Raw genomic sequence first — 22,852 nt, 5'->3', positions numbered from 1 at the left:
ATCCCTCTTGCTGTTCTGGCTTCTGGGATAGCTGCACAGCCTGCACTCGCTCCATAAGACGCACACACATTTCCCCTTACTTGCTACCAGCATGAGTTTGACCAAGCTGCAGGAGGCAGTGGAAGACAGGAGTGCCTGGCGTGCTCTGGTCCATGGGGTCATGAAGAGTCGGACACGACTAAATGACTAAACAACAACAACAGCCCTTCAAAACTAGCCACCGTAGCTGACAGCCCTGTTTGCATGAGCCACATTTCTCAATGGCAGAAAGGCATTGGAAAGAGTTAACTGAGCCTTTGACTCACAGGTGATCCAGTTAATTATCTAGCCAGGAAAGCCAAGAGGCTGGAGGGTGGGGCTTGCAAGGCTGGGCTGATTAGAGGGCAGTTGAGCTGGAAGGAGATCCATGGAAAGTCAAGGCTAGAAGTTTCTCCTGATTGAGATTTCTGTTGTTGTTCTCCTTTGTAGCTTTTTTAATTATTGCTCTTTTTAAAAAATATTACTCTGCCTTGAATCCTACCTGACTTGGTCTCCTGTTGAATTGGCTTTGGACTATAAATATGACTCAATTGTAACAGGATTGTTTTCACACAAGAGGGGCAAGGATAACAAGTCTTTTCCCCCCTGCTGGCTTTCCTGTGAGATGCGCCGCAGAAATTCTCTGGCAAAGACTGAAAAAGGTAAGTGGGGAGAAGAGCTGTCCCTTTTCCTGAAGTGCTCTTAAAGCTGCAATGGGGAGTCTCTGGCCCTCCAGAAGTTGATGGACTGCTGAGCCTATTGGCACTGTGCTCCAACAATATCTGTCAGGCCACAGGTTACCCATCCCTGTCTAAAAAAGAACATGTTTTAAAGAATCATTTGTTTACTTCCGGGTATAGAATCATAGACTTGTAGAGTTGGAAGGGACACTGAGGGTCACCTAGTCCAACTTCCTGCAATACAAGGATCTTAGCTAAAGCATTCATGACAGATGGCCACCCAACCTCTGCTTAGAATCCTCCAAGGAAGGAGAGTCCACTGTCAAACAGCTCTTCTTGTCCAAAAGTTCTTCCTGATGTTCACTTAGAATCTCCTTTCTTGCAATGTGATGTGTATACCTCTAAGAAGTTTGGTGCAGTAAAAGTATATCTGGCTGGATGGATTGTCAAATGCTCTTTTACCCCTAAGGTTACTGCTGAGTAAGCTTGTGAGCACAGAGATGGCAGGGGGACACTCGCAGCCTGGACATTGGGAATAGAGAGAGCAATCTAGGCATTAAAAAATGGGGGAGGTAGACAAACCTCTGCAGTGTTAACTGCTGATTTGGTAGTCTTGAATTTTCTGTTGCAATGGGGAAAAAGCAGAACTCAAAATATGGTGTTAGTTTTGCAAGTGGGCCCTGAGGCGTTTTGGAAGTTTACAAGTCAATCCCACTTCAAAACATTTGAGTGACGCTGCTGTAAGCAAAGGCCAGGTGGAAACCGAAAGCTGCTTGAGGAAGAGGCAAAGTCTGAAAGCATTTGCAACAAAAGTAAAAGGCCTTTAACCTCTGGCGGTACTGGATAAGACAGGCATATTTTCCTGGAGTAGTTTGCGCTTGTTATAACTCTGGTTACTTTAAGGGGAATGTAACACACCAGAAAGCAAACTTTAAGCAACCATTAGGCTCAATTTACAAACCAATATATGGCTAGATGGGTGGGGTGGCCCTTGCTAAAAAAGAGAGCATAACATGTAACATTTGCATATGCTAATTTATGTGTATAGCTGTAAATTTAGAAATGGCTATAATTTGACATTGCGGGAAAGACTGTAACCTGGGTGTGCCTGCTACCCAAGGGCTCAGGGTTGCTGGGTAATATGAAGGTGCCTTTTCTCTCTCCTTGAGGTTCTTTAGCCTGGATCCGGACTGGCTAGCCCTCCCAATGGACATTACCTTCCAATGGAGAACTGTCCTTTGACAGCTCTTAAAAAAGAGGACAGCCATCCTTAAAGTAGGACACATGCCCACCCTAGTTTCTGGTCGATATCTCATGGCTGTGGTCAGTTCAGTTTGAGGGTAGCAAACCCTCTGTGCTCACAGTCATTCCACCCAGATCTACTAGGGCTAGTTCTCCTTATCTGTGGAATCTCTCCTCTCCTAAAGTGCTTTATTGCCTCCTGATGCTCTAAAAAAAATCCTTCTGGGAAGGGACCATCGTTCAGTGGGATGTCCTTATGCATGTGATGAGTACATGCTTTGCATGTACTTGGTACATGCAATTAAAAAGGGAGCAGGGGATGGATGGGTAACTTCTGCTGGAGACCCTGGATAGCTGCTGCCGGTCAGAATAGGGCAGGGGTGGGCAACCTATAGACATCCAGATGTTGTTGGCTGACAACTCCCATCATGCCTGACCTTGGGCCGTACTGCCTAGGGCAGATGGATTTGGACAGACAACAATGGCCTAGAATGAGTTGGCATAAGGTAGCTTCCTGTATAAAGGCATTGGCTAATCTCCTTGATGTGATGCTAATGAATGTTTTAACTTTATGTTTCAGGTTAAAGCTTGGAATCATTGTTCCCCAGCTGGTCTTTCGCTTTCCCATGCTTATTGAAGTGGGGGAGGTCTTCCAAAGAGGACTAGCTTCAGATGAAACAACAGACCCATCCCTGAACACTCTTAGACTCCATTGTCATGCTCTTAGACTCCATTGTCAGAATAGAATTCATCTGGTATTGGTTGGATGAAGCTGACAGGTGGATTGAGTATGGGAAAAAGGTGAGGTACCTTTCTTCTCCTGCTGAGCCAAATCTTAATGACTCTCACTGAGTGGTGTCTTTTACTGCCCTTCGTAATAGCACAGCTACTCACCTCCCAGCGAGCAATAGTCCCGCTACTATTTTCACGGCCTTCTCCTCTGGGGGAGTCCCAACAACACCTGGAGGAGAAGACTGGCCTAGGGGCTGACAAAGACAAGTTGCAGGAATTATGGGAGTTGTAGTCCAAAAGAATTTGGAGGGCATCTGATTGGGGAAGGCCAATTTCAAAGTTTGCTGAAGTCTCTTGAAAATCAAAAAGCTCAAAGCCAATGGATACTCTGCTGTCTCCCTTTCCAACACCTCTCTGTAGCATTTGGAGCACTGTGCTGCCACAGTATCATCAGAAGAATTGGAGGCTGCTTACCAGGCAGACCACAGAGGCGTTGTCTTCTTCCATGCTGGTACTCAGCTGTATGAAGTAAATTTCCAAGGTAGTGTATCATCCTCATTAAGGTAGGGGTGGCGTAATGCTCTTCCAATCTCTACATTCACAAAACTTGTTGCTGTTTTTGGTATTTCTGCGTTCTACCAGTCCCAACACAAAAGCGTTGCTAGCTATGAGGCAGCACCTTGTTTCAAGAGAAGAGGAAATGATATTCTCCTGCGTATACCTTGTACTTGCAAAGCTGAAACGCAGTGTTTTTGCTTTCAGTATCTAGCAAGGTCTTGCTGGCGCTCTGAGGCCCAATCACTGCCAGGCGCACAAAGGATAGAGTAAAGGGAGGAGGCAACTGCAACAAATAGGAAGGCCAACACTTTAACAGAGGAACTGCCCACAACCAAATAAATAACTTTTAGAATTGTGCAGGACGATTCAGAACAGCAGCCTTTAGCAGGAGAGATTCCTCTGACATAACTCTTGACTCCCTCTCTTTTTACCACACTGAAGATGTTCCATGTAGATACCTCGCCATACAAAAATGGTGCTAGTTTCTGAGAAATTTAACATGTGCTAATGTAACAAATGACTCAGTCCTTGGTCCCATTCTTTATAGTAACGATTTCTAAGGCTCAAGAACAAGCTGTTTCATTACAATGTCTTCCTCTACATACCCTTTGTCGAGTGAGGGAGAGGACAACCAGATTTTTTAATGTGGACCTGCTGTAATGCATTGGCTGGATGCAAACCTGGTGAAGTCCACAGAGGACTCTATTGCTGTTCTGCACATAGGGATTTGCATTTAGTTGGATGTGCTTCCAGGCAGTCATTATTCTGCAGGAGAGTCAAATGCATACTGGAAACTTAGGTTTGTACAATTAAAGTGGAATAAACGTGCTGCCAAAATAGCACAACAGATCCACTTCAACCAACTAACCTGGACTTTCTATAGTTAGGAAAGTGATGGGAACATGCACTGAAAAGTGGGGTGAACAAATGATTAACAGGAAGATGTATAAAAGATGGTGCAAGCAAATCAGGGTTAGTGTTCATTGTTGTATAAATACCCCGCAAAAAATGGGTGGAGTGGGAACAAATGCTCAGTAAAGACCTCTCCACAGGTTTTGTGCAAACAAATGGGGATGAATGGTCACTCAACAGGTCCTTTGTAGTAGCCCTGATTTTTCTGAAGGTGCACAAAGAAAGTGACAGGAGCTGTATTGTGATCATATCTTAGGGAGAAAGCAGGACCCTGTACTGTTCAGTAAAGGTAAAGGTACCCCTGACCATTAGGTCCAGTCGTGGCCGACTCTGGGGTTGCGGCACTCATCTCCCTCATCTGGTCGAGGGAGCCGGCATACAGCTTCCAGGTCATGTGGCCAGCAGGACTAAGAGCAAACCAGAGCAGTGCACGGAAACACCGTTAACCTTCTCGCTGGAGCGGTACCTATTTATCTACTTGCACTTTGACGTGCTTTCAAACTGCTAGGTGGGCAGGAGCTGGGACTGAGGGACGGGAGCTCACCCCGTTGCGGGGATTCGAACTGCCAACCTTCTGATCAGCAAGTCCTAGGCTCTGTGGTTTAACCCACAGCGCCATCCGCGTCCCTTGTACTGTTCAGTAGTTCTCTGTAATTAAATTAATTCTAAGCTGCTGATAGACATGAGATTTTTAACACTGACCACTACTGTTTCTTTCAAGAGATGTTCCAGAGAAACCTGTACTACCGAACCCGGAGAAGAGTCTGCAGGTGGCCCAAGCTTGTGCTCTTTGGAGGAGGACGTGACAATGAGATGGGGTATTGGATATGTCTTCATTCTCAGCCTAGCTTGGTCAATGTCTACTAAACTGTTTGTGTATATTTGTAGGGGGCAAGATATATTTGTTTGATATTTGACTATGTGACTTGGATTGGGCATAGATTGCCTCGAATGTCTCCTAGAGGTGGGATAGAAATGTTTCAAATAAACACCGAACCTAAATCAATGCATGCAAAGGATATGTGCAAAATAGGCATAGCATCCCTTTGGTTGAACCATGGCTGCAATCAGCAGATGAGCAAGGTGATCTTGCTTCTCTTGTTTTCCAATTTTTAGATGATGGGGCGGGGTATGGTTTGCAAGGTGGGTTGCCAAAAAGAAAACCAGGGCAAGGCCTCCAGGAGCTTCTAATAGAAGGGGCTGCAGTCGCTGCAGCTTGACATGGCAAACTGCACACTTCAGAAATTATGCGTCCATGCAAGTGATAGAACAATGCTCCTATATCTTTTATTTCTTAATCCTACATCTAGCTTAAGAGATCGAACATAATGCAAAAGGTGCTTAATTGTATTGAAACTTGAGTTAGCTGCTGAGCAAGGCTGGGGATATATCTGTTGAATATTAGGGGGAAAGTCTTGATCCTCCAACAATGGAACGAATTGCCTAATAGTTCAACAATGGAACCAATTACTGCTTCCTCTTCTCCTGGCTATTAATGATTGTTTTGTCTCTTGTCTGCAGCAGTCGTTTTGAGTCTTCTCTTCCCACCCCCTTGTTTCCTTCAAGCTGGGACCAATCAGCATTGCCTAATGTAGGCTATAAGGTATTCACATTTTCCCCTTACTGCTACACAGCTGGCCAAAGGCCTATATTGGTCCATCTAGCTTGGTTCTGGAGAGCTAGCAGTGGCTCTCCAGGTTTTCAGATGGGGGACATCCCATGTCCTACCTGGAGATTCCAGGAATTGAACCTAGAGGCTCTGGCATGCAAGCTGATGTTCTGCCACTGAGCTATGGTGCTTCTCAGCTGCTTCCTCTGAATGAAAAGGAGAGCAGCCCACTAGCACAAGGAGAGTGAGAAATGGGTGGCAGTGTTGGAGCTGAGAGCTGAGAGGAGCTGAGTTAAGTACCTGCTCAAGTGAATGCATTGCCAGGTGGCAGACAGAATATAGAGATTCAAGTACTATGAGCTAATGGTAAAGTCAACATTCTAAAGAAACAAATTTTTAAAGATAAACATAAACCATGAAAATGAACAATTTCAATGGGTGCAAAGCAATGTTAAACACAAAACAGGGTTTGTGTTGTTTCAGAAGAGTGATGTATAAATGTATTTATAGGCTGAAAACAAATATGGAATGGTTCATTTCACTATAATTTGTGCCTAGCTGGTGGAGATCTCTGATTCTGCTGAAGAATACAATGAAATTAAGGAACTCTTTCAGAAGACCATGGAGGGTTATGTTATCCACCGACTCCAAAGGATTCAGAACCCGTCTCTTTGGCAAGTCTTCCAGTGGTTCGTATTTGATTTCCTTCTCCCCCAAGGGATGGGAAACCATGGTATGAGAGTCTAGAAGTGGTTTCCTTTGTCTCTTTTTGTGGTGAAGGGGGGATACTACTATAATTGGCTATGACTCCTTAAAGGTAAAAGGTAAAGGGACCCCTGACCGTTAGGTCAAGTCGTGACCGACTCTGGGGTTGCGGCGCTCATCTCGCTTTATTGGCCGAGGGAGCCGGCATACAGCTTCCGGGTCATGTGGCCAGCATGACTAAGCCGCTTCTGGCGAACCAGAGCAGCACATGGAAACGCCGTTTACCTTCCCGCCGGAGCGGTACCTATTTATCTACTTGCACTTTGATGTGCTTTCGAACTGCTAGGTTGGCAGGAGCAGGGACCAAGCAACGGGAGCTCACCCTGCCGTGGGGATTCGAACCGCTGACCTTCTGATCGGCAAGTACTAGGCTCTGTGGTTTAACCCACAGCGCCACCCACGTCCCTTATGACTTCTTACTTGACTGCTATTCTTCTATCATTTGGTGGGAATTCAAGTCTTGCGGCCTGGTGTCACAAATATGTAGCTGACCTGGAGCGGTACCTATTTATCTACTTGCACTTTGATGTGCTTTCGAACTGCTAGGTTGGCAGGAGCAGGGACCGAGCAACGGGAGCTCACCCCGCCGTGGGGATTCGAACCGCTGACCTTCTGATCGGCAAGTCCTAGGCTCTGTGGTTTAACCCACAGCGCCACCCACGTCCCTTATGACTTCTTACTTGACTGCTATTCTTCTATCATTTGGTGGGAATTCAAGTCTTGCGGCCTGGTGTCACAAATATGTAGCTGACCATGGATTATATTTTGAGGGAAGCACATTGATATTTCTTTGTAGTGTTTCAGTCAAACAGAGGTTGACTGCATCCACTTGGGCATTCAATGCAGCATCAGCACAGACTGGAGGATTATGGGGTACCATTATCCAAAGGGATTCCATCTCACTCACCAGGATACCCATCCATGCCAGCCTTGGGATGAGTGTTTGGGACACAGTGGCCACCCAACCTGCTGCCCAGTAGCGTCCCTACATGGGTTGGCGGTGGTGGTTTCAGGTGTTGGGAGAACTCCCTGACAATTGTTCTGGAGGATTTATTAAAATATGTGACTAGTATCACATGTAGGTTGCCTCTGAAGTAATCTCTTACAGAATCTGACCACCATTCTTTCCAAGAATCCCAGCAAACAGCAGTCTTCCTCAACCTGATTCCTCTCCAGATGTTTGAATCTACAGCTCCCATCTTCCCTGACCAGTGGCCGTGTTGACTGGGGCTGATGGAAGCTGTAGTCCAAAATGTTTGGAGGGCAGTAGGTTGGGGGAGTTTGCACTAAGTGGTCCAACAGAAATTGACCAGTGGCTGCCTAGTGACCATAATCTCTACCACCACCCAGTTCAGCTATAGGAGATAGAATGAGCAATGAAAACTAGCTGTAAGTTGTACTCCAACGGTGAGACTGTGCAATCTTGGCGAAGCCTTCAGTCCACAGCAGTCTGATGCTTCCCTTGTCTAGTGGAGGTGCCCATAATAAATTATTATTATTAGCCCATCCATCTGTCTGGGTTTCCCCAGCCACTCTAGGCAGCTTTCAACAGAAAAATAAAAACAGTATAAAACTTCAAACATTTAAAACTTCCCTAAACAGGGCTGCCTTCAGATGTCTTCTAAAAGTCTGATAGTTGTTTGTTTCTTTGACATCTGATGGGAGGGCATTCCATAGGGCGGGTGCCACTACCGAGAAGGCCCTCTGCCTGGTTCCCAGTAACTTCGCTTCTCATAGTGAGGGAACTACCAGAAGGCCCTTGATGCTGGACCTCAGTGTCTGGGCTGAACGATGGGGGTGGAGACGCTCCTTCAGGTATACTGGGCTGAGGCCATTTAGGGCTTTAAAGGTCAGCACCAACACTTTGAATTGTGCCCAGAAATGTACTGGGAACCAATGTAGGTCTTTCAGGACCAGTGTTAATGAGGTCTTGGCGGCCGCTCCCAGTCACCAGTCTAGCTGCCGCATTCAGGATTAGTTGTAGTTTCTGGGTCACTTTCAAAGGTAGCCCAATGTAGAGCGCATTGCAGTAGTCCAAGCGGGAGATAACCAGAGCATGCACCACTCTGGCAGGCAGATAGGGTCTCAGCCTGTGTACCAGGTGGAGCTGGTAGACAGCTGCCCTGGACACAGATTTGACCTGTGCCTCCATGGACAGCTGAGAGTCCAAAATGACTCCCAGGCTGTGCACCTGGTCCTTCAGGGACACAGTTACCCATTCAGGACCAGAGAGTCCTCCACACCCACCCGCCCCCTGTCCCCCAGAAACAGTACTTCTGTCTTGTCAGGATTCAACCTCAATCTGTTAGCCGCCATCCATCCTCCAAGACCTAAAGGTTTGCTTGGTGTAGAATTTGGATTTTAATGTAGAGTATACATAGTTACAATATAGTAAGCTAGTAGTTCTTGGGAAAGTAATTATTTGACTACTCTGCTAGAAAAAAAGTGTATAAAATTATGCTGGCAAATGTGTAAATGGACTTGCTGATCCTTTCATTGCATTGCCTGAGGGCTGGTTCAGGGAAAGGAGTTTTAATTCTTGCGTGCATTGAGTTTGACTCGGAGTGTGTGTTTATTTTTTTATAAAGTAGATGCTTCTGTTTCTAGGCAGAAAGAGCAGATGAAGAAGATGAATGGGGGGGACAAGGTAGACGAGAGGTTATTGTTCCATGGCACCAGCAAACACCATTTGCATGACATCTGTGGGCAGAACTTTGACTGGAGAATCTGTGGCACCCATGGGACTCTCTATGGAAAAGGTACCAATTCAGAGCGGGCAAGAAATGTGCGTAGCTGTGCATGTTTTCTCCATCTAGTGTGCAATGAACCTGAGAGGAACACACACACAAATTGCAAGGACCATACCATACCCTGTCTATAGTCTGATATTAAGTCCTCAGCAGAATTTAATCCTCTCCAACACCAATCAAGTACAAAAAAGTGTGTTTGTTGAAAGTCCGCAGCAATGTGGAAGGCTTAGGGGACCTTGGTGATTCTTTTGCCAACTGAATATCTGGGATTGAATGATCTCCTATATCCACTTGCTCCCCTGCCCCTCCTCTTCAGAAGTCTACTCTCCACACCTTTGCGGTTGCCCTGTGCAAGTCACCAAATGGGCTGGTATTGGAGGTAGGCAGAGAATGCAGATGTGTGAGCACAAAGGCAAGAGAATATCACAGTGAGCAAAACACACACCCTGCGTCCAGAACAGCCTCAGTGGGCTATTTTGGAGGGTTCCCCCCACACGAAGGGTTTCCATGAGCCTGTTGATACTCCCTGTTGGGTGTGGATGATGCTATTTTGGCTACATGAGCAATGGCACATCGAAAAGGAAGGGAGTGGTCTAAAATGTTCAAGATTATTATTTGTGCAGCAAACTCACATTGGCTTGCTTGGTTCTTACAGACATCTCTTCTTTCAGGAAGTTATTTTGCCAGAGACGCCAGTTACTCACATGCATATTGCCAATCGGATACCCACATCAGGAGCATGTTTGTAGCTAAAGTTCTGGTTGGAGATTATGTTCAAGGAAATCCTGCTTACCTCCGCCCTCCATCGAGATCTAACCAATCGAACAACTTTTATGATAGCTGTGTGGACAACGTTCTTGATCCTTCTATTTTTGTCATCTTTGAGAAGTATCAGATTTACCCAGCGTACATATTTGAGTATCAGCCAGTGTCCCATTGTGTGGTCATGTAAAGGGCAGCAATCTTCCTCTCCTCCTCCTCCTCCAAACATGGACTTGAAATCCTTTTTTATATATCTAAAACTTTAACAATTTCTTATTTAAAAGGCTACTGTGACTTATTTTACTTCTGCATATTAAAAACGTTAAATGTTACAAGTGAACAACCCATATTCTTAGCTGGATTGTAGGCATTGCTTAAAGGTTACTGGAGCTGAAAGGTTTTTGACCACACCCATCTGGCACCACTCCTGACTGCTTGTATAATTGACCATTGCCTTCACTCTAAAGCAGGAGTGGGAAAATTGTGGCCCTTCAAATGTCATTGGGACAATTCCCATCAGCTCCAGACTGCATAACCCAGAGTTTCCCAAACTTGGGTCTCCAGCTGTTTTTTGACTACAACTCCCATCATCCCTAGCTAGCAGGACCAGTGGTCAAGAATGATGAGAGCTGTAGTTCAGAAGTGACTGGAGGCCCATTGGTCCCCCAGCCCTGCTCTAAAGTGTAGCCAAAGGTGGCTTTGGTCCATAAGTCCTTTTATATTCACATAAGATGGGCACAAGTGCCAAAAAAACATACAATGAAGGAACATTCTGATCTAGAAGATTACTTTTTTTTATAAGTAAGCTACTCCAAATTTCACATCCAGTTTTGCTTTGAATGATTGCCACCATCATACTATGTTTCCTAACCTTGCATTCAACTGTTCAAGTTCATCAGAGATTTAATCGAAAATGTTCTTTAATGTTTGTTACACAAGACAAAAATTTGAGACAGCAAGTCAAAGAGAGATCCTCCGTCTTATATGAAACAAAAACCACAACACCTTGGCTCTCCTCCATCGCAATAATAGTGGCAGTTGAACACTGACTTGAAGCTACTCTTCTTGGTGGGCCTGATTGTCCACATTTGTCTTGGACAAATTGTGGAGGGTTGGCATAGGAGAAATTGCGGTACTTGCAGAAAGATTACAATGATGCTGTTACTAAATTCAAAGCTAAAAGATAACAAGGAACAAGATTACTAAAACCAAGCACACGGTAGTGGATGCACAATTTTCAGTATTCATCGTGAAAAGGATACTCTGGGTGATCCTGCCACCTGAAACAAATTGAAGTCACAATTAATAGTGGCAGCTAACACCATAAATAACCACAACAGCAACATCCCTCCACCTTGACCTCAGGCTTGCTATTGGTATGATCTACTGCAGGGGTAATAGACCTTTCCAGATGTTTTGAGCGGCAACTCCCATCAGTCACAGCTGTGGTCTGTGGTAGAGTATTGTGGGAGCTGTTGTCCAAAACATCTGAAGTGATCATATTTTATGTACAGTGGTACCTCGGGTTAAGAACTTAATTTGTTCCGGAGGTCTATTCTTAACCTGAAACGGTTCTTAACCAGAGCTAATGGGGCCTCCCGCTGCCTCGCAATTTCTGTTCTCATCCTGAAGCAAAGTTCTTAACCTGAAGCACTATTTCTGGGTTAGCGGAGTCTGTAACCTGAAGCATCTGTAATGCGAGGTACCACTGTATTTCAAGGGTTATTTCTTCAAGTATTGCAAGTAGGGCTGCCACCTGTCCTTTATAATAAGGGGTGGTTCCTTATTTTAAGGGAAAGTGTGGGACTTGTCCCTTATTTTGGCTGACCAAAGGTGGCAACCCTAGTTGCAAGCAGTCCGGAATGTTTTCTTTTAACTGGAAGGTAGGTGGAGAACATTTTCAAATCCCTAGAGTATGGCAATTTGTTGCCTCCAGAAAGAAGTCCCCACACAGAACTAAATACACCATTTTGAACAGAAAAGGTGATCTGTGCTTAATATGTATGCTTTAAAACTTGGTACAAAATGGCCTCCTGCAATATGAAGGATCCATTAGAGTAAGTATTCATATGTAAAAAGATGATTTTACTTAAAAAGCCCTCTCAGATTCAAAGATTGTGTCTTGATAAGCACAAGTGCTTGGCTTTTGGAGAAAACATGGGTCAGTTTGGGTTATTAAGATTAAACATCTGATTTTCACTAATGATTCCCTGACTATATGTGGTACAAAGTGTAGCCAAACCCTGCATGTATCCCAACTCCTTGAGCCGGCAAAGGATAAACTTATCTGGCTCTCATTTCTGTTGCCTCTTTCTCCCTCCTCCACTATGAACTGGCAGGCAGCCCATTCAAACCTGGCTGCACCCTCTAATTGAACTGCTGGGACTCAAACCTGGATGAGTTCGGTTTGGTTATGTAAGGGGACATTAATGTCCTGACTGGCTTCCAGGAGTCTTGGGAATGATGATGTTAAAGCTGGCATCTACTGGTGCATTTGTTTTGCCAAGGCTGTTTCGCTGCAGACTTCAGTCGTGCAAGTCCTTGGGCAAGAGCTAGCCAAATGTAATACAATACCATGGGCTCCTAAAGCTGCATTGCAAGTGTCCAACTTTCCACATTTCCTAGAACACATGGAGGACCTTCTCATGTTTCAGGATCAACAGAATGGCCATGTTAGGAACCTGCCAGCAAACTGGAGCATAGCTGTGGTCCCCAGCTTACTTAAGGCAAGGAAGCACATTGTCTTGTGGAGGAGGACAATGCTTTGACTTAAGAGCTCCCAATCCATGTAATGAAGAAGACAGATCAGCTGCAGCTAGTCTGGACGGACCTAACAGCATAAAGGAGCTGAGCTACCAGCACTGTCTGGTGAATGGTTTATGGCAGGGTGGGGAACCTAAGTCCTACCAGAAGTTGCTGGACTACAACTCCCATCATCCCACAATGGGCCATGTTGAATAGGGCTGATGACAATTGGGAGTCCAAGACACCTGGAAGGTAGCAGGTGCCCCAATCCCTGGGTTATAGGGAACACATTCCTGTAAGAATCCAAAGCAATTGGTTGATGTTTCTAGGGCCAGGGACAGTCAACTTTCAGTGGTGCCTTGTGCAATGCAAAATCCTTCATTCTGCAGAATGTTTTGGCGCCTCCTGTAGTGCAGCACCCTAAAACCACCTTTGCAGGGACTGAGAGAGAGAGAGTGGAAGTCATGCATGTGTGAGAAGCAGCCTATCAAAGGGAAAATCTTATCCAAAGCCAAAAAGGCCCTCCCTCCTTCCGTAGAGTGGATTTTTGAGTCCTGCACTGAAAACATCAGGAAAGGCCCCAGCCCACAGTTAAGCTGTGGTTATCACATCAGTACAACTCATGCTTCTACATGCTGCATATCTAGATTTATACTTACATTAACATCTCCACGTAGCGGATATTTTTGTTCAGCGCTTCAATCTCTTTCATTTCTTTGTCAGCAAGGGAAAAATCAAAGATCTTGGCAAAAGAGAGAGAGAGAGAGAAACATTTATGCAACTGATGGCTAAGCCTGTGTCTTAAGTGTGGGCTTGTCCACACTGACCTTTTGTCCTGCTCGTTCTGGACTTTAGCGCTCCATGTCTGCCAATTTGGATTTTCTGCAGATTTATGTTTGCTCTGATTGAGCTTTAGAGAGCGTGTTTTTGTGGAGCAAAACAAAGGGTGCTCAGACCCAGGGCTTTAAAGCCTCTCCTGTGCCCTTAGCCTCTCCTCTAGCCTAAAAGGCGATGGATGCTGGACAGCAGGCACACCCTCATTCTCACAGCCCCTGCAAAAGGATCACATGAGCAGCACATGATAGTAAAGTTTGTGGTGGAATGAGAGCAGCCATAAGGGCCATAGCTCAGTGGCAGAGCATCTGCTTTGCGTGCAGAAGGTTCCAGGTTCAATCCCCAGCATCTCCAGGTATGGCTGGGAATGCCTTAAATCCTGGAGAGGCACTTCCAGTCAATGCAGACAATACTGATTCAGGTGAGCCAATGGTCTGATTCAGTATAAGGTAAATTGCTTAAATAACCAGAATGGAGGACAAATTCATGCATGGGCACTCGATATTTGATGACTTGCATGGGGATCATCTAGTCCAGTTCACAACTACGCTGCAAGGTAGGTTAGCCTGCAAGTTTGTGACTGACCAGATTTCAGCCAGTGAGCTTCAATCCCAAGAAAAGATCTGAATCAACAGCAAGCCCACCACTTTGTTCCCTACGCCAGAGTGGTGGGCTTGCTGTAGATTCAGATCCTCAGATCCTTATTATTTTGGAATAAAGGCAGGTACGACTCCACCGAGGGCCGCAGCATGTGGAAGAAGGCATTATGGAGTTCTCCAGGACAGAGGGAGAATCACCCAAAGGAGAAAAGCCGTCTGTGGTCCCTCCAGTGTTTGCTGGTCTTCAAGAAGTGGGCTAACATCCACTGCTGGGTTGCATCCTGGGCCAAGATTAAATGCCAGCGGCAATACTATCATCACGTAAATATAAGGTTAAAAAAAAAATTGAAAGTGGGTCCCAAGCACATGGCAGGTCCCTGGTTTGAAAAAGTTGAAGATGATGGAAGCTGACAATTAATGCACCGTGTTTTTCGCTCCATAAGATGCACCTGACCATAAGGCGCACTTAGTTTTTAGAGGGGAAATACAAGGGGGGGGGGGGAATCTTTAAAGAGAGCACTGAGCAGAGCCTGTATGCATCCCAGGCTGTGCTCAGCACTCCCTTTGAAGAGCTGCGTGAAGCGTTTTTGCAGCTCTTGGGAACTTTTCCCCAAGGAGGGAGAAGGGACTGACGGGCTGCCCTTCTCCCTCCTCGGGGATAAGCCCCCAAGAGCCGCACACATGCTCCACACGGCTCTTTAAAGGGAGCGCTGAGCAGAGCCTCCCGCCTGCATTCGCTCCATAAGACGCACACACATTTCCCATTACTTTTTAGGAGGGGGAAAGTGCGTCTTATGGAGCGAAAAATATGGTATTGGTTTTGTTTTTGTAACTGTGGAAGTTGTTTTTTAAAAATGGGGCGGGGGAGAATTGAACAGGTTGAAGACTGCAGACATGGAGTGCTATTTCTGTCTTGTTGTCAAAGACCCTTTCGGAGGTTGCAAGGCTAGTGGGCTTCGCTCCCTTCTAGTGAGGTGGGGAGAAAGAACAGCAGGTGCTCTGCCACACAGAGCAGGCTTTTTTGAAAGCTTACCTGGAAGTTCTCTCTAATGCGCTCTGCGGTGAAGCTCTTAGGGATGACCACCACCCCTCGCTGGATATTGAAGCGGAGCGCCACTTGGGCCGCCGTCTTGTTGTATTTTTCTCCAATGGCCTTTAACACAGGGTCCTCCAGCAGTGGAGGGGAAGACACATTCACCCTTGTTGTAGGAAAGGAAAGGAAATCAGCCTAGATTTGCCTTACATGGCAGTCTGGTGGCAGAAGAAGAACTAATGGGGGGGTGAAGGGACTGAAGCAAGACCAAATCAAGTTGTTATCCGGTTTTGAAAACCGCCCTGCTGAAGGCATCTGCAAGCAATATGGGTGCAATACAGCTGATTTTTAAACTGGGTGCCTTGCCTATGCAGGCAGTGTGAGAGTAGCATACCGGTGATCTTTGGACCAGGTGAGGACCATGCTAACAGATTTCAAACCAATTTAGCAACAGATGGAGCAGCAAGAGAACAATGTGACCCTGCAGCAGAGGAAAGAGGGTGAAGTTGTTTCCAGCAACAATTCCCATCATCCCTGACCACCGATCATGGTGGCCGGGTCTGATGGGAGTTGGAGTCCAACCACATCTGGAGGTCTACAAGTCCCCCACCCCTGCTCTAATATTCCTAAACACAACATCTCACTCACCAGCTTTCATCTCTTGATGTTCCCAGAGGGCTGTATCCGACAAGGACAATGTCATGTTGTTTGCAAAATTCTAAAAGTTTGGGCTGGGTGAAATACGGGTGGCATTCAATCTGCAGAGACAGAATGCAGAAGGCTGGGTTAATGACAAAATGGCCCAACAAGAAACCTTGTTCACAAAGTCAACATGTAATTGCCTGTAATTTCCCCCTGGGGAATGATTTTCAGTGGAAAAACTGCTGGAGGGGAAACACTTAGGTCCTCCTCCCCTCATTTTCACACAACCATTCAACCTGCTTGGATAACTAAACTCTTCATACACCATACATCATACACCATGAAGCCATCCTGCTATAGCAAGGACGGGGAACCTCTGACCCTCCAGGTGTTGTGGGGCTACAACTCCCATCATCCCCAATCAATGGTCATAATGGCCAACAAGCATGACCACCCATCAGGGATGATGGGAGTTGTAGTCCCACAACATCTGGAGGGTCAGAGGTCCCCAATCCCTGCTCTATATCTTTGCCACAAATACAGTCCCATTATAAAGCTGTGAAAGGTTTGGGGATAAAATTCTAAGAAAGGAAGGAGAAAACTGGCTTCTCTCAGGGTTCTGCAAACTTTTGTTGACCCTGGGAACCATCTACATGGGCCAATGTTTCATAGATTTAAAAGTATCTATTCCATGGAGCGGTCCCAATTTATCCCAGGACTGATTTATTGTTTGTGAAGTTTATTGCAAGGCTGGTCCCAGTAAAGCACGGCTTCTAGCCCATGCAAATCCTCCTTTGCTCAAACTGGAGCCTCTGGAAGTGGGGATGAGAAAAGGCTTCAATAAGGCTAGCTTATTCAACTGTAAGCTTATGTTGGTGGAACACACTGACCTCATCCAGTTGCCAAGAAAACTGTGTTCCAGCCCTCTCTCTCATTCTCTCAGTGGGTTTTGTCAAAAAAGTGCAGAGTGCTCAGAAATCCATTGTCTCCTAGATTATTCTTTTATAATCAGACCCACAATCTGCTTTTTTTGATGACACAGCTTTTGTAGCTCCAGAATGTCTCATGTACAGTTCTTATTCAACAAGAAATGGAGCCAAATGTACAGAGGAGTGGGCTGCAATGATTTACAGTCCTCCATTTTAAGGTGTCTTCTGCTTAGAGGGCTCTCCAATTCAAGTCCAGTTTAAAGAAAAAGATCCCTAAGAAGGGAGAACAGGATGGGCCTGGAAGTTGCCCATTCATAGGGAGCACCTCAGAGGCAAACTGAGCAGGTCACCTGGTCACAGTGACTCTCGGTACGTTGGCTGGGTGAGTTTGTATACACAGTGGTAAACGTGTGGTTGGGGAAGTTCATCCATGATTGGCTATGACCACTGTTGACATGTGGCACTTGGTGGATTGACCAACCTTGAGTGCAGCCCTCAGGTTAGCCACCCCTGTCCTAGAGACCGGCTGATTGACACATAGCCCTGTTGCTGCCTGCAGTCTTCACTCTTGTGCCAGCCAATTCAGGTCTTTTAGCTCTTATTTCCCCCATATCTTCTCCCTTCAGGCAGTTACCAAGTAGTTGCTCTTCTCGTTTCTTTCTCCCACATAAAGATATTGTGTTCTTGTGCTCAAAACAGACAGGTTAGGCTAAGTGTCATATAGGATTGCCTCACTGCAGTTTATGAACTGAGATTTAAAAATTATGATCATCCTTCTAGCCTCTTTCCTTCCTCTGATCTTTTCCAAAGAACTGATGGCAATTCACAATATCAGTGATCATGTTATCCTTATTATTGTAATGGCATGTCAAATATTTTCACTGATGAATATAGGGACAAGTTAGGGAATACATAGTTTGTGGGGAAGGGGAGAGAGAGGACTGGAGGTGCATGATTTGTGTGATATGGATTTGGTGTGAAATGAGTGGGGGGGGGAGAGAAAAATAAGTAAGCGTGTCTGAATGAATGAAGGTCTACCGTGCCACAAGTGGGAATCAAAGGTGGGCTGAAGGATGCCACATTCAGATCCTATTTGTGAGCTTCTCATAGGGATCTGATTGTGAGAACCAGATGCTATACTAGGTGGGCTCTCATAGAGTCATATAATTGTAGAATTGGATAAGACATGCAACATATTTAGGTAGAGAAAGATGAGTGGAAGAAGAGACATGAGTGCATTTGTGAGAGAGGGGGAAGAAGTCTTGTTTAAGATGTATTTTAGGGGTTTTTTGGGTGGGGGTGTGATTATAGGAGGAAGGAGAGGTGCCGAACGTGAGCCCAATGCTACTCTTGTTGCCCAAAGGGCCCCACAACAATCTGATACTGGCCTTGCATCTTATGATCTGGAGTGGGGCAGGTTTAAGATCATTATGTCCCATGTCTGAAATTACTTAACCACTCATACACTCGGCCGTCTGAAGCCATGAATATGCTCCCCACTGGGTAGTTCCCTCAGCATAAGGCCATACGAAGAGCCTGGCCCATCTGGCCCAGCCTCCTGTACTCACAATGCCCAACCAGATGCCTGTGGGAAACCCGCAAGCAGGACCTGAGCATCAGAGCACTCTCTCCTCCTCTGGTTTGCAGCAGCTGGTATTCAGGAACATTACTGCCTCTGACTCTGGAAGCAGAGCACAGCCGTCATGGCGCAGCTGCAGGATCGTAAGAATGGTCCATACAAGATGCTTTGGTACTCTGATTCGTCACCCAAGTACCAAACACATACAGTGCATGTCAGATGATGTGAAAGCAACAAGATGCATGCTCATGTCACTGCCTCACTTTGCACGTCACCATTACCTGGTTGCTGACAGGCTTGTGCTTGAGTCCTGGTTTGTTGAGGATCATCTCCAGCTGCCTACGGTTGAAGTTGGACACCCCAATGGACTTCATCAGCCCTGCGTCTTTACATGCTTCCAATGCCTGTCGGGAAAAAGCAGGCAAAACAGTGGGAAGGCAGCCAAGTCAAGCCAAGATTGATAGCAATTCCCCAAGGAGGGAGGGGAGGGGACTCAGTAGCAACTAAGTGAGGAAAGAGCCAGGATGTAGAGGAGGACAGGAGAAGGCCAAGAAGCTTCTGGAGGGGGCAGGCTTTGCTGAAGAAATAGCCTTTGTTCAAGAACTTAAATAAGGAAAGACAAGGAAGTGATTTATCTCCACAGCAGAAGGGGGAAAGGGGGAAAGGAAGAAGGAAAAAACTAATAGGCAGAAAAGTGAGATAGAGTGTTGATGGGAAGGTCAGATGAGAGGGGGAAAATAAGGCCCTATCTGGGGTAGTCTTCATGGAGCCACAATTCTCCAAAGCAAAGCTAGCTTGGGAGCACTGTGAGGAAGTAGAGCAGTGTCAAAATCCAGACCTACTTGACATTGTTCAGCAGCCTCAGGCCAGAAAAATGAAGGTAAAGGTAACCAGGTAAGCTGGCCAGGATTTCTGACAGAGGAAGGGGCGTGAAGTCTGCCCACACCTGGCCTTAGGAGATGCAAAGATGATTGTTCCACAGCAGCTTCAGATCTACTCACCTCCCAAGTGGCACATAGGTCTGTCTCATGGTACATCCATTTCCCATTTTCATCTCTTGGGTAGATGCGCTCTCCAGGCTGAGGGGAAAAACACACACACAAATATGTTTGTGGAAGAGAAATCCACAATACATAAGTATTCTGTTTTTTACTTTCCAGGGGAGAGGCAGTGGTTACCTTGGGACTTCTTGGAAAGATAGAAAGATATGTGTAGAAGAAGGTGGTAAGTGATTCAATTGGAAAGAAAGCACATATAAGAAGAAATGTGTACTTAGGTTAACAGAAAATGGACATGGAGGTTGAACTTTGTCATCTGAAGCTGAAATGTATCTCCATTGCTTGAACACATATACCAAATTTCATTCTGAAATTCCGGTGGTCTTCAGAGATCTCACATTACAAAACAAACTGCCTTTTGCAAGTTTGCTTCCTTGATTCCCAAGAAGGGGCTTGGGCTTCAGGTGACGTCTGATTTATTTTAACAAGTTACACTCTGCCTTTTGATCAAAATTATATCCAAAGCAATTTACAATACAATACATTAAAACAACACACACACAAAATAATAATAACAACAGCAATATCCTTTTTCTGACCAGCAGCCGATGCCTGCATGCCTTTCCCTCTATGCTCATTCACACATTACTCTGAACCCATGTACAAGCATGCTGGTTTCTCTGTTATCCCACCTATACACATATACCTGGCTATGTGTCCCCATAGGTGCTGTTTACTACATAGCAGCCGGAGAGTTGTTTTTCAGCAGGAAACCAATACACACACACCCTGATCTGCACTGGGTGTATGGCATTGAACTGGGATTTTCCATGAAAAGAAAAGTGTCAGCATGAAGCCTGCTTTTTAAAAAGAGTGAATTTAGTAATGTGTAGCTCGGATCTTTGAAATGACTGTTGGAGCGTTGTGGGATTTGCGGGAGGAGAGGGAAAGGACTGAAAAAAATTCCACGGAGTTGTCAAGATCTGAGGGTACAAACATGAAAGAATGATCTGCCTAAAGGAATTCCTGTTTGCCTCCCCTCATACCCTGCTTGTATGTTTGCAAGGAATGCATATTCTACACAAAAGCTGTATGTTCACCAGTCCTTGCTTGCCAACACTACAGACAGAATGTTGAACGAGCAAGTCGTTAAACCAAAGGTCTCGCTTTGCTTGGCAAATTAAAAAATTCATGGCAAATTTATGTTTTTATAAATTAGTGTGTGCAACTTACCCTATATGCAAATCTGCCTGTGTGTGTGTGTGTGTGTGTGTGTGTGTGTGTGTGAGAGAGAGAGAGAGAGAGAGAGAGAGAGAGAGAGAGAGAGAGAGAGAGAGAGAGATGCATTTTGGGTGGTGAGTCAGTGGCCTCTCTACCTGTAAATGTGAAGTTTACTCCAGGTATTCTTCCTAGTTCAGACTGGAACACACTAACTCACTAGGAGGAGCTCTAACACAACTTTTCTCTTTACCTTAAAAGCCATTGGCAGCTCAATAATGTAGAGATCAACGTAGTCAAGCTGCAAGGTCTTCAATGTCTTCTCCAGAGTTGGACGCACCAGCTCTGGTGGATGGCATGTGTTCCACAGCTTAAGGGAGAAGAGGAAGAGAACATAAATAAATGTGACAGAACCTTCACCGCAAGCTAAATGCTGAAACGAAGAAAATATGGCATTGCAAGAGCATGTTGACCGAAGTTAACCGCAGGCAGCTACACTTGGAGAACCATTATAAATAGCAAGGTTACAACAAAAACTGTTCTTTCAGAGGGTATGGAATTTTCCATGAACAATAATTGCAACAGCAGTAAGGAGTGCTTGATGTCAGATGATCCATTTTTCCTTTGCTTGAGCTCAGGATCCCTGCGGAAAGATGGCTTAATGTCATGGTGACTTCGTGCCTTGGCAAGGATTGGCTGCACTTGGGAGTTCCCAATTGGAGACCACACATTAAGTATCATGATTGTTCCTTTGAACCCATGACTTTATCTGCGTGATCTCATATATGAAGGGACAGCTCTGGAGATAATTGCCTCACAGCCAAAATTAGACCTGCTGGGCCAAACTAAACCCCAACACTGATGTATCTAACAAAAGGAATTTTAGGTCACGAAAGTGTTTGCCATAATAAATTGTTAGCCTTTATGGTGCCACAAAACTCTTTGTTCTTCTTGCATGGCAGTCCAGAAGCGGCCACTTCAACAGAAGTAAACTGTAATGCTGCAATCCTACACCCAGTTACCTGAGAGCAAATCCCATCTAACTAAACGAGGCTTACTTCTGAGGAGTTATGTATGCGGTTCTGCTGCAGGAATAGGACCCAGTTCTTGGCTTCATTTGATCATTTTCAAAGTGTGCATGGCAAGCAGCTCCAGAAAACAAAAACAAAAACCCTTTCTAGGAAAGGCTATGAACGCTGGGTTATTCTTTGCATTGTAAATATTAGCTTCTTGTTTCATCATGGGTCTTCTCTCTTCCCAACTCTTTTTTTACTATTTGTGTTCAAGAGGATCTTCTCAGTGTACATAGCAGTCATGTGTCAATAAGCGAGAGCACCAGGAAGCTGCCAAATTATTCTTTTGTCCCAGGACATCACTTTCTCTGCAAACATTGCTTTCAACTTAATGAAATAGAAGAACTATTGGGATGGGGAGGAACAGCCAAACAACCAAAATTTCTGGCAGTGTAGGGAAATCGGGGGTGAGGTGGGGGTTGGACCTTCAAGTTCTTTGCATGCAATAAAATAAAATAAAATAAAATAAAATAAAATAAAATAAAATAAAATAAAATAAAATAAAATAATAATGCTTTGCTTTGAGAACTGTGCCAGAATACAGATGCTGCTGCTTTCAGCCAGCAAATAATTTTTGATTGTGCACAATTATCCTGGCACTTGCGAGTTTGGAATAATTTCTGACGAGTCAGTTGCCAAACTTCAGCTCAACCTTCTTCAAGCTGGCAGACTGCAAATGTTGTTGGACTACAACTCCCTTCATCCTCAGCCACTGGCTCAATTGAGTGAGGGTGATGGGAGCTGAAGTCCAAACCTTCTGGAGGGCAAGGCATTGTCGAAAGCTGCTGTAGAACTTCTACAGATTTCAGAGATCTAGCTGTTTTGAGTAAAGATAGTTAGAACTGGATTATTAAAGTGTCCTTTGTACTGCTTATCATCAAAACCTAAGAATTTTAGACAAAACGCTTCCATAAATAGATGGTAACAATCGTAATTATGCAGAAGGAAAAGGAACAATCATATTATCTAGAAATATTCCAACAAACCAACACACCGGTCACTTATAATAGATTGTACAGTGGAACCTTGGTTCTCGAATGGCTCAGTTGACAAACAAATTGGCTCCCAAATGCCAAAAACCTGGAAGTAAGTGATCCGATTTTCGAACATCTTCCGGAAGCTGAACGTCCGATGCAGCTGTCGGCTAATGTTTCCGGGGTGCCTGCGCTAATCA

The 22,852-nt window shown here is 45.2% G+C and overlaps 2 protein-coding genes across 6 annotated transcripts in view; one reads left to right on the top strand and one right to left on the bottom strand.

Moving 5' to 3' along the window:
* The first annotated feature begins 367 nt into the window (after positions 1-367).
* LOC128421935 (protein mono-ADP-ribosyltransferase PARP12-like) lies at positions 368-10,427 on the top strand. Of its 4 annotated transcripts, none has more exons than XM_053405280.1 (8): positions 368-680; positions 2,521-2,741; positions 3,093-3,213; positions 4,864-4,960; positions 5,667-5,745; positions 6,310-6,440; positions 9,124-9,275; positions 9,938-10,427. In XM_053405280.1, exons 2-8 carry the CDS (start codon positions 2,658-2,660, stop codon positions 10,216-10,218), a joined length of 945 nt encoding a protein of 314 aa, XP_053261255.1. In that variant the 5' UTR covers positions 368-680; positions 2,521-2,657; the 3' UTR covers positions 10,219-10,427. The 4 variants fall into 4 exon arrangements, with proteins under 4 accessions (XP_053261255.1, XP_053261256.1, XP_053261254.1 ...); XM_053405281.1 differs by having other exon boundaries at positions 5,664-5,745; positions 6,310-6,429; positions 9,128-9,275; XM_053405279.1 differs by having other exon boundaries at positions 369-680; positions 5,664-5,745; positions 9,938-10,424.
* Positions 10,428-10,930: 503 nt separating this feature from the next.
* The window catches only part of AKR1D1 (aldo-keto reductase family 1 member D1), a 35,257-nt gene continuing 23,335 nt past the window's right edge, over positions 10,931-22,852 (bottom strand). Inside the window, exons 3-10 of one of the 2 annotated variants that reach the window (XM_053405277.1) lie at positions 20,859-20,975; positions 19,391-19,468; positions 18,671-18,793; positions 15,888-15,997; positions 15,240-15,405; positions 13,433-13,515; positions 12,936-13,066; positions 10,931-11,308 (exon numbers count right to left, since the gene is read on the bottom strand). In XM_053405277.1, the coding sequence (XP_053261252.1) occupies positions 11,205-11,308; positions 12,936-13,066; positions 13,433-13,515; positions 15,240-15,405; positions 15,888-15,997; positions 18,671-18,793; positions 19,391-19,468; positions 20,859-20,975 (912 nt within the window). In that variant the 3' untranslated portion in view covers positions 10,931-11,204. The remainder of the gene's footprint in view (positions 11,309-12,935; positions 13,067-13,432; positions 13,516-15,239; positions 15,406-15,887; positions 15,998-18,670; positions 18,794-19,390; positions 19,469-20,858; positions 20,976-22,852) is intronic. The other variant, XM_053405278.1, reaches the window with a different exon arrangement.

The sequence above is a fragment of the Podarcis raffonei genome, chromosome 10 (genome assembly GCF_027172205.1).
Source record: "Podarcis raffonei isolate rPodRaf1 chromosome 10, rPodRaf1.pri, whole genome shotgun sequence".
Lineage (NCBI taxonomy): Eukaryota > Metazoa > Chordata > Lepidosauria > Squamata > Lacertidae > Podarcis > Podarcis raffonei.
This window is presented reverse-complemented; position numbering and strand designations above follow the sequence as displayed.

Bases quoted from the DNA above. Each gene is read 5' to 3' on its own strand.
- LOC128421935 (XM_053405279.1), top strand. From the start codon at position 2,658: ATGCTCTTAGACTCCATTGTCAGAATAGAATTCATCTGGTATTGGTTG. The intron at 2,742-3,092 runs GTGAGGTACCTT...ACCTCTCTGTAG, and splicing joins GGATTGAGTATGGGAAAAAG to CATTTGGAGCACTGTGCTGC. The intron at 9,276-9,937 runs GTACCAATTCAG...CTCTTCTTTCAG, and splicing joins TGGGACTCTCTATGGAAAAG to GAAGTTATTTTGCCAGAGAC.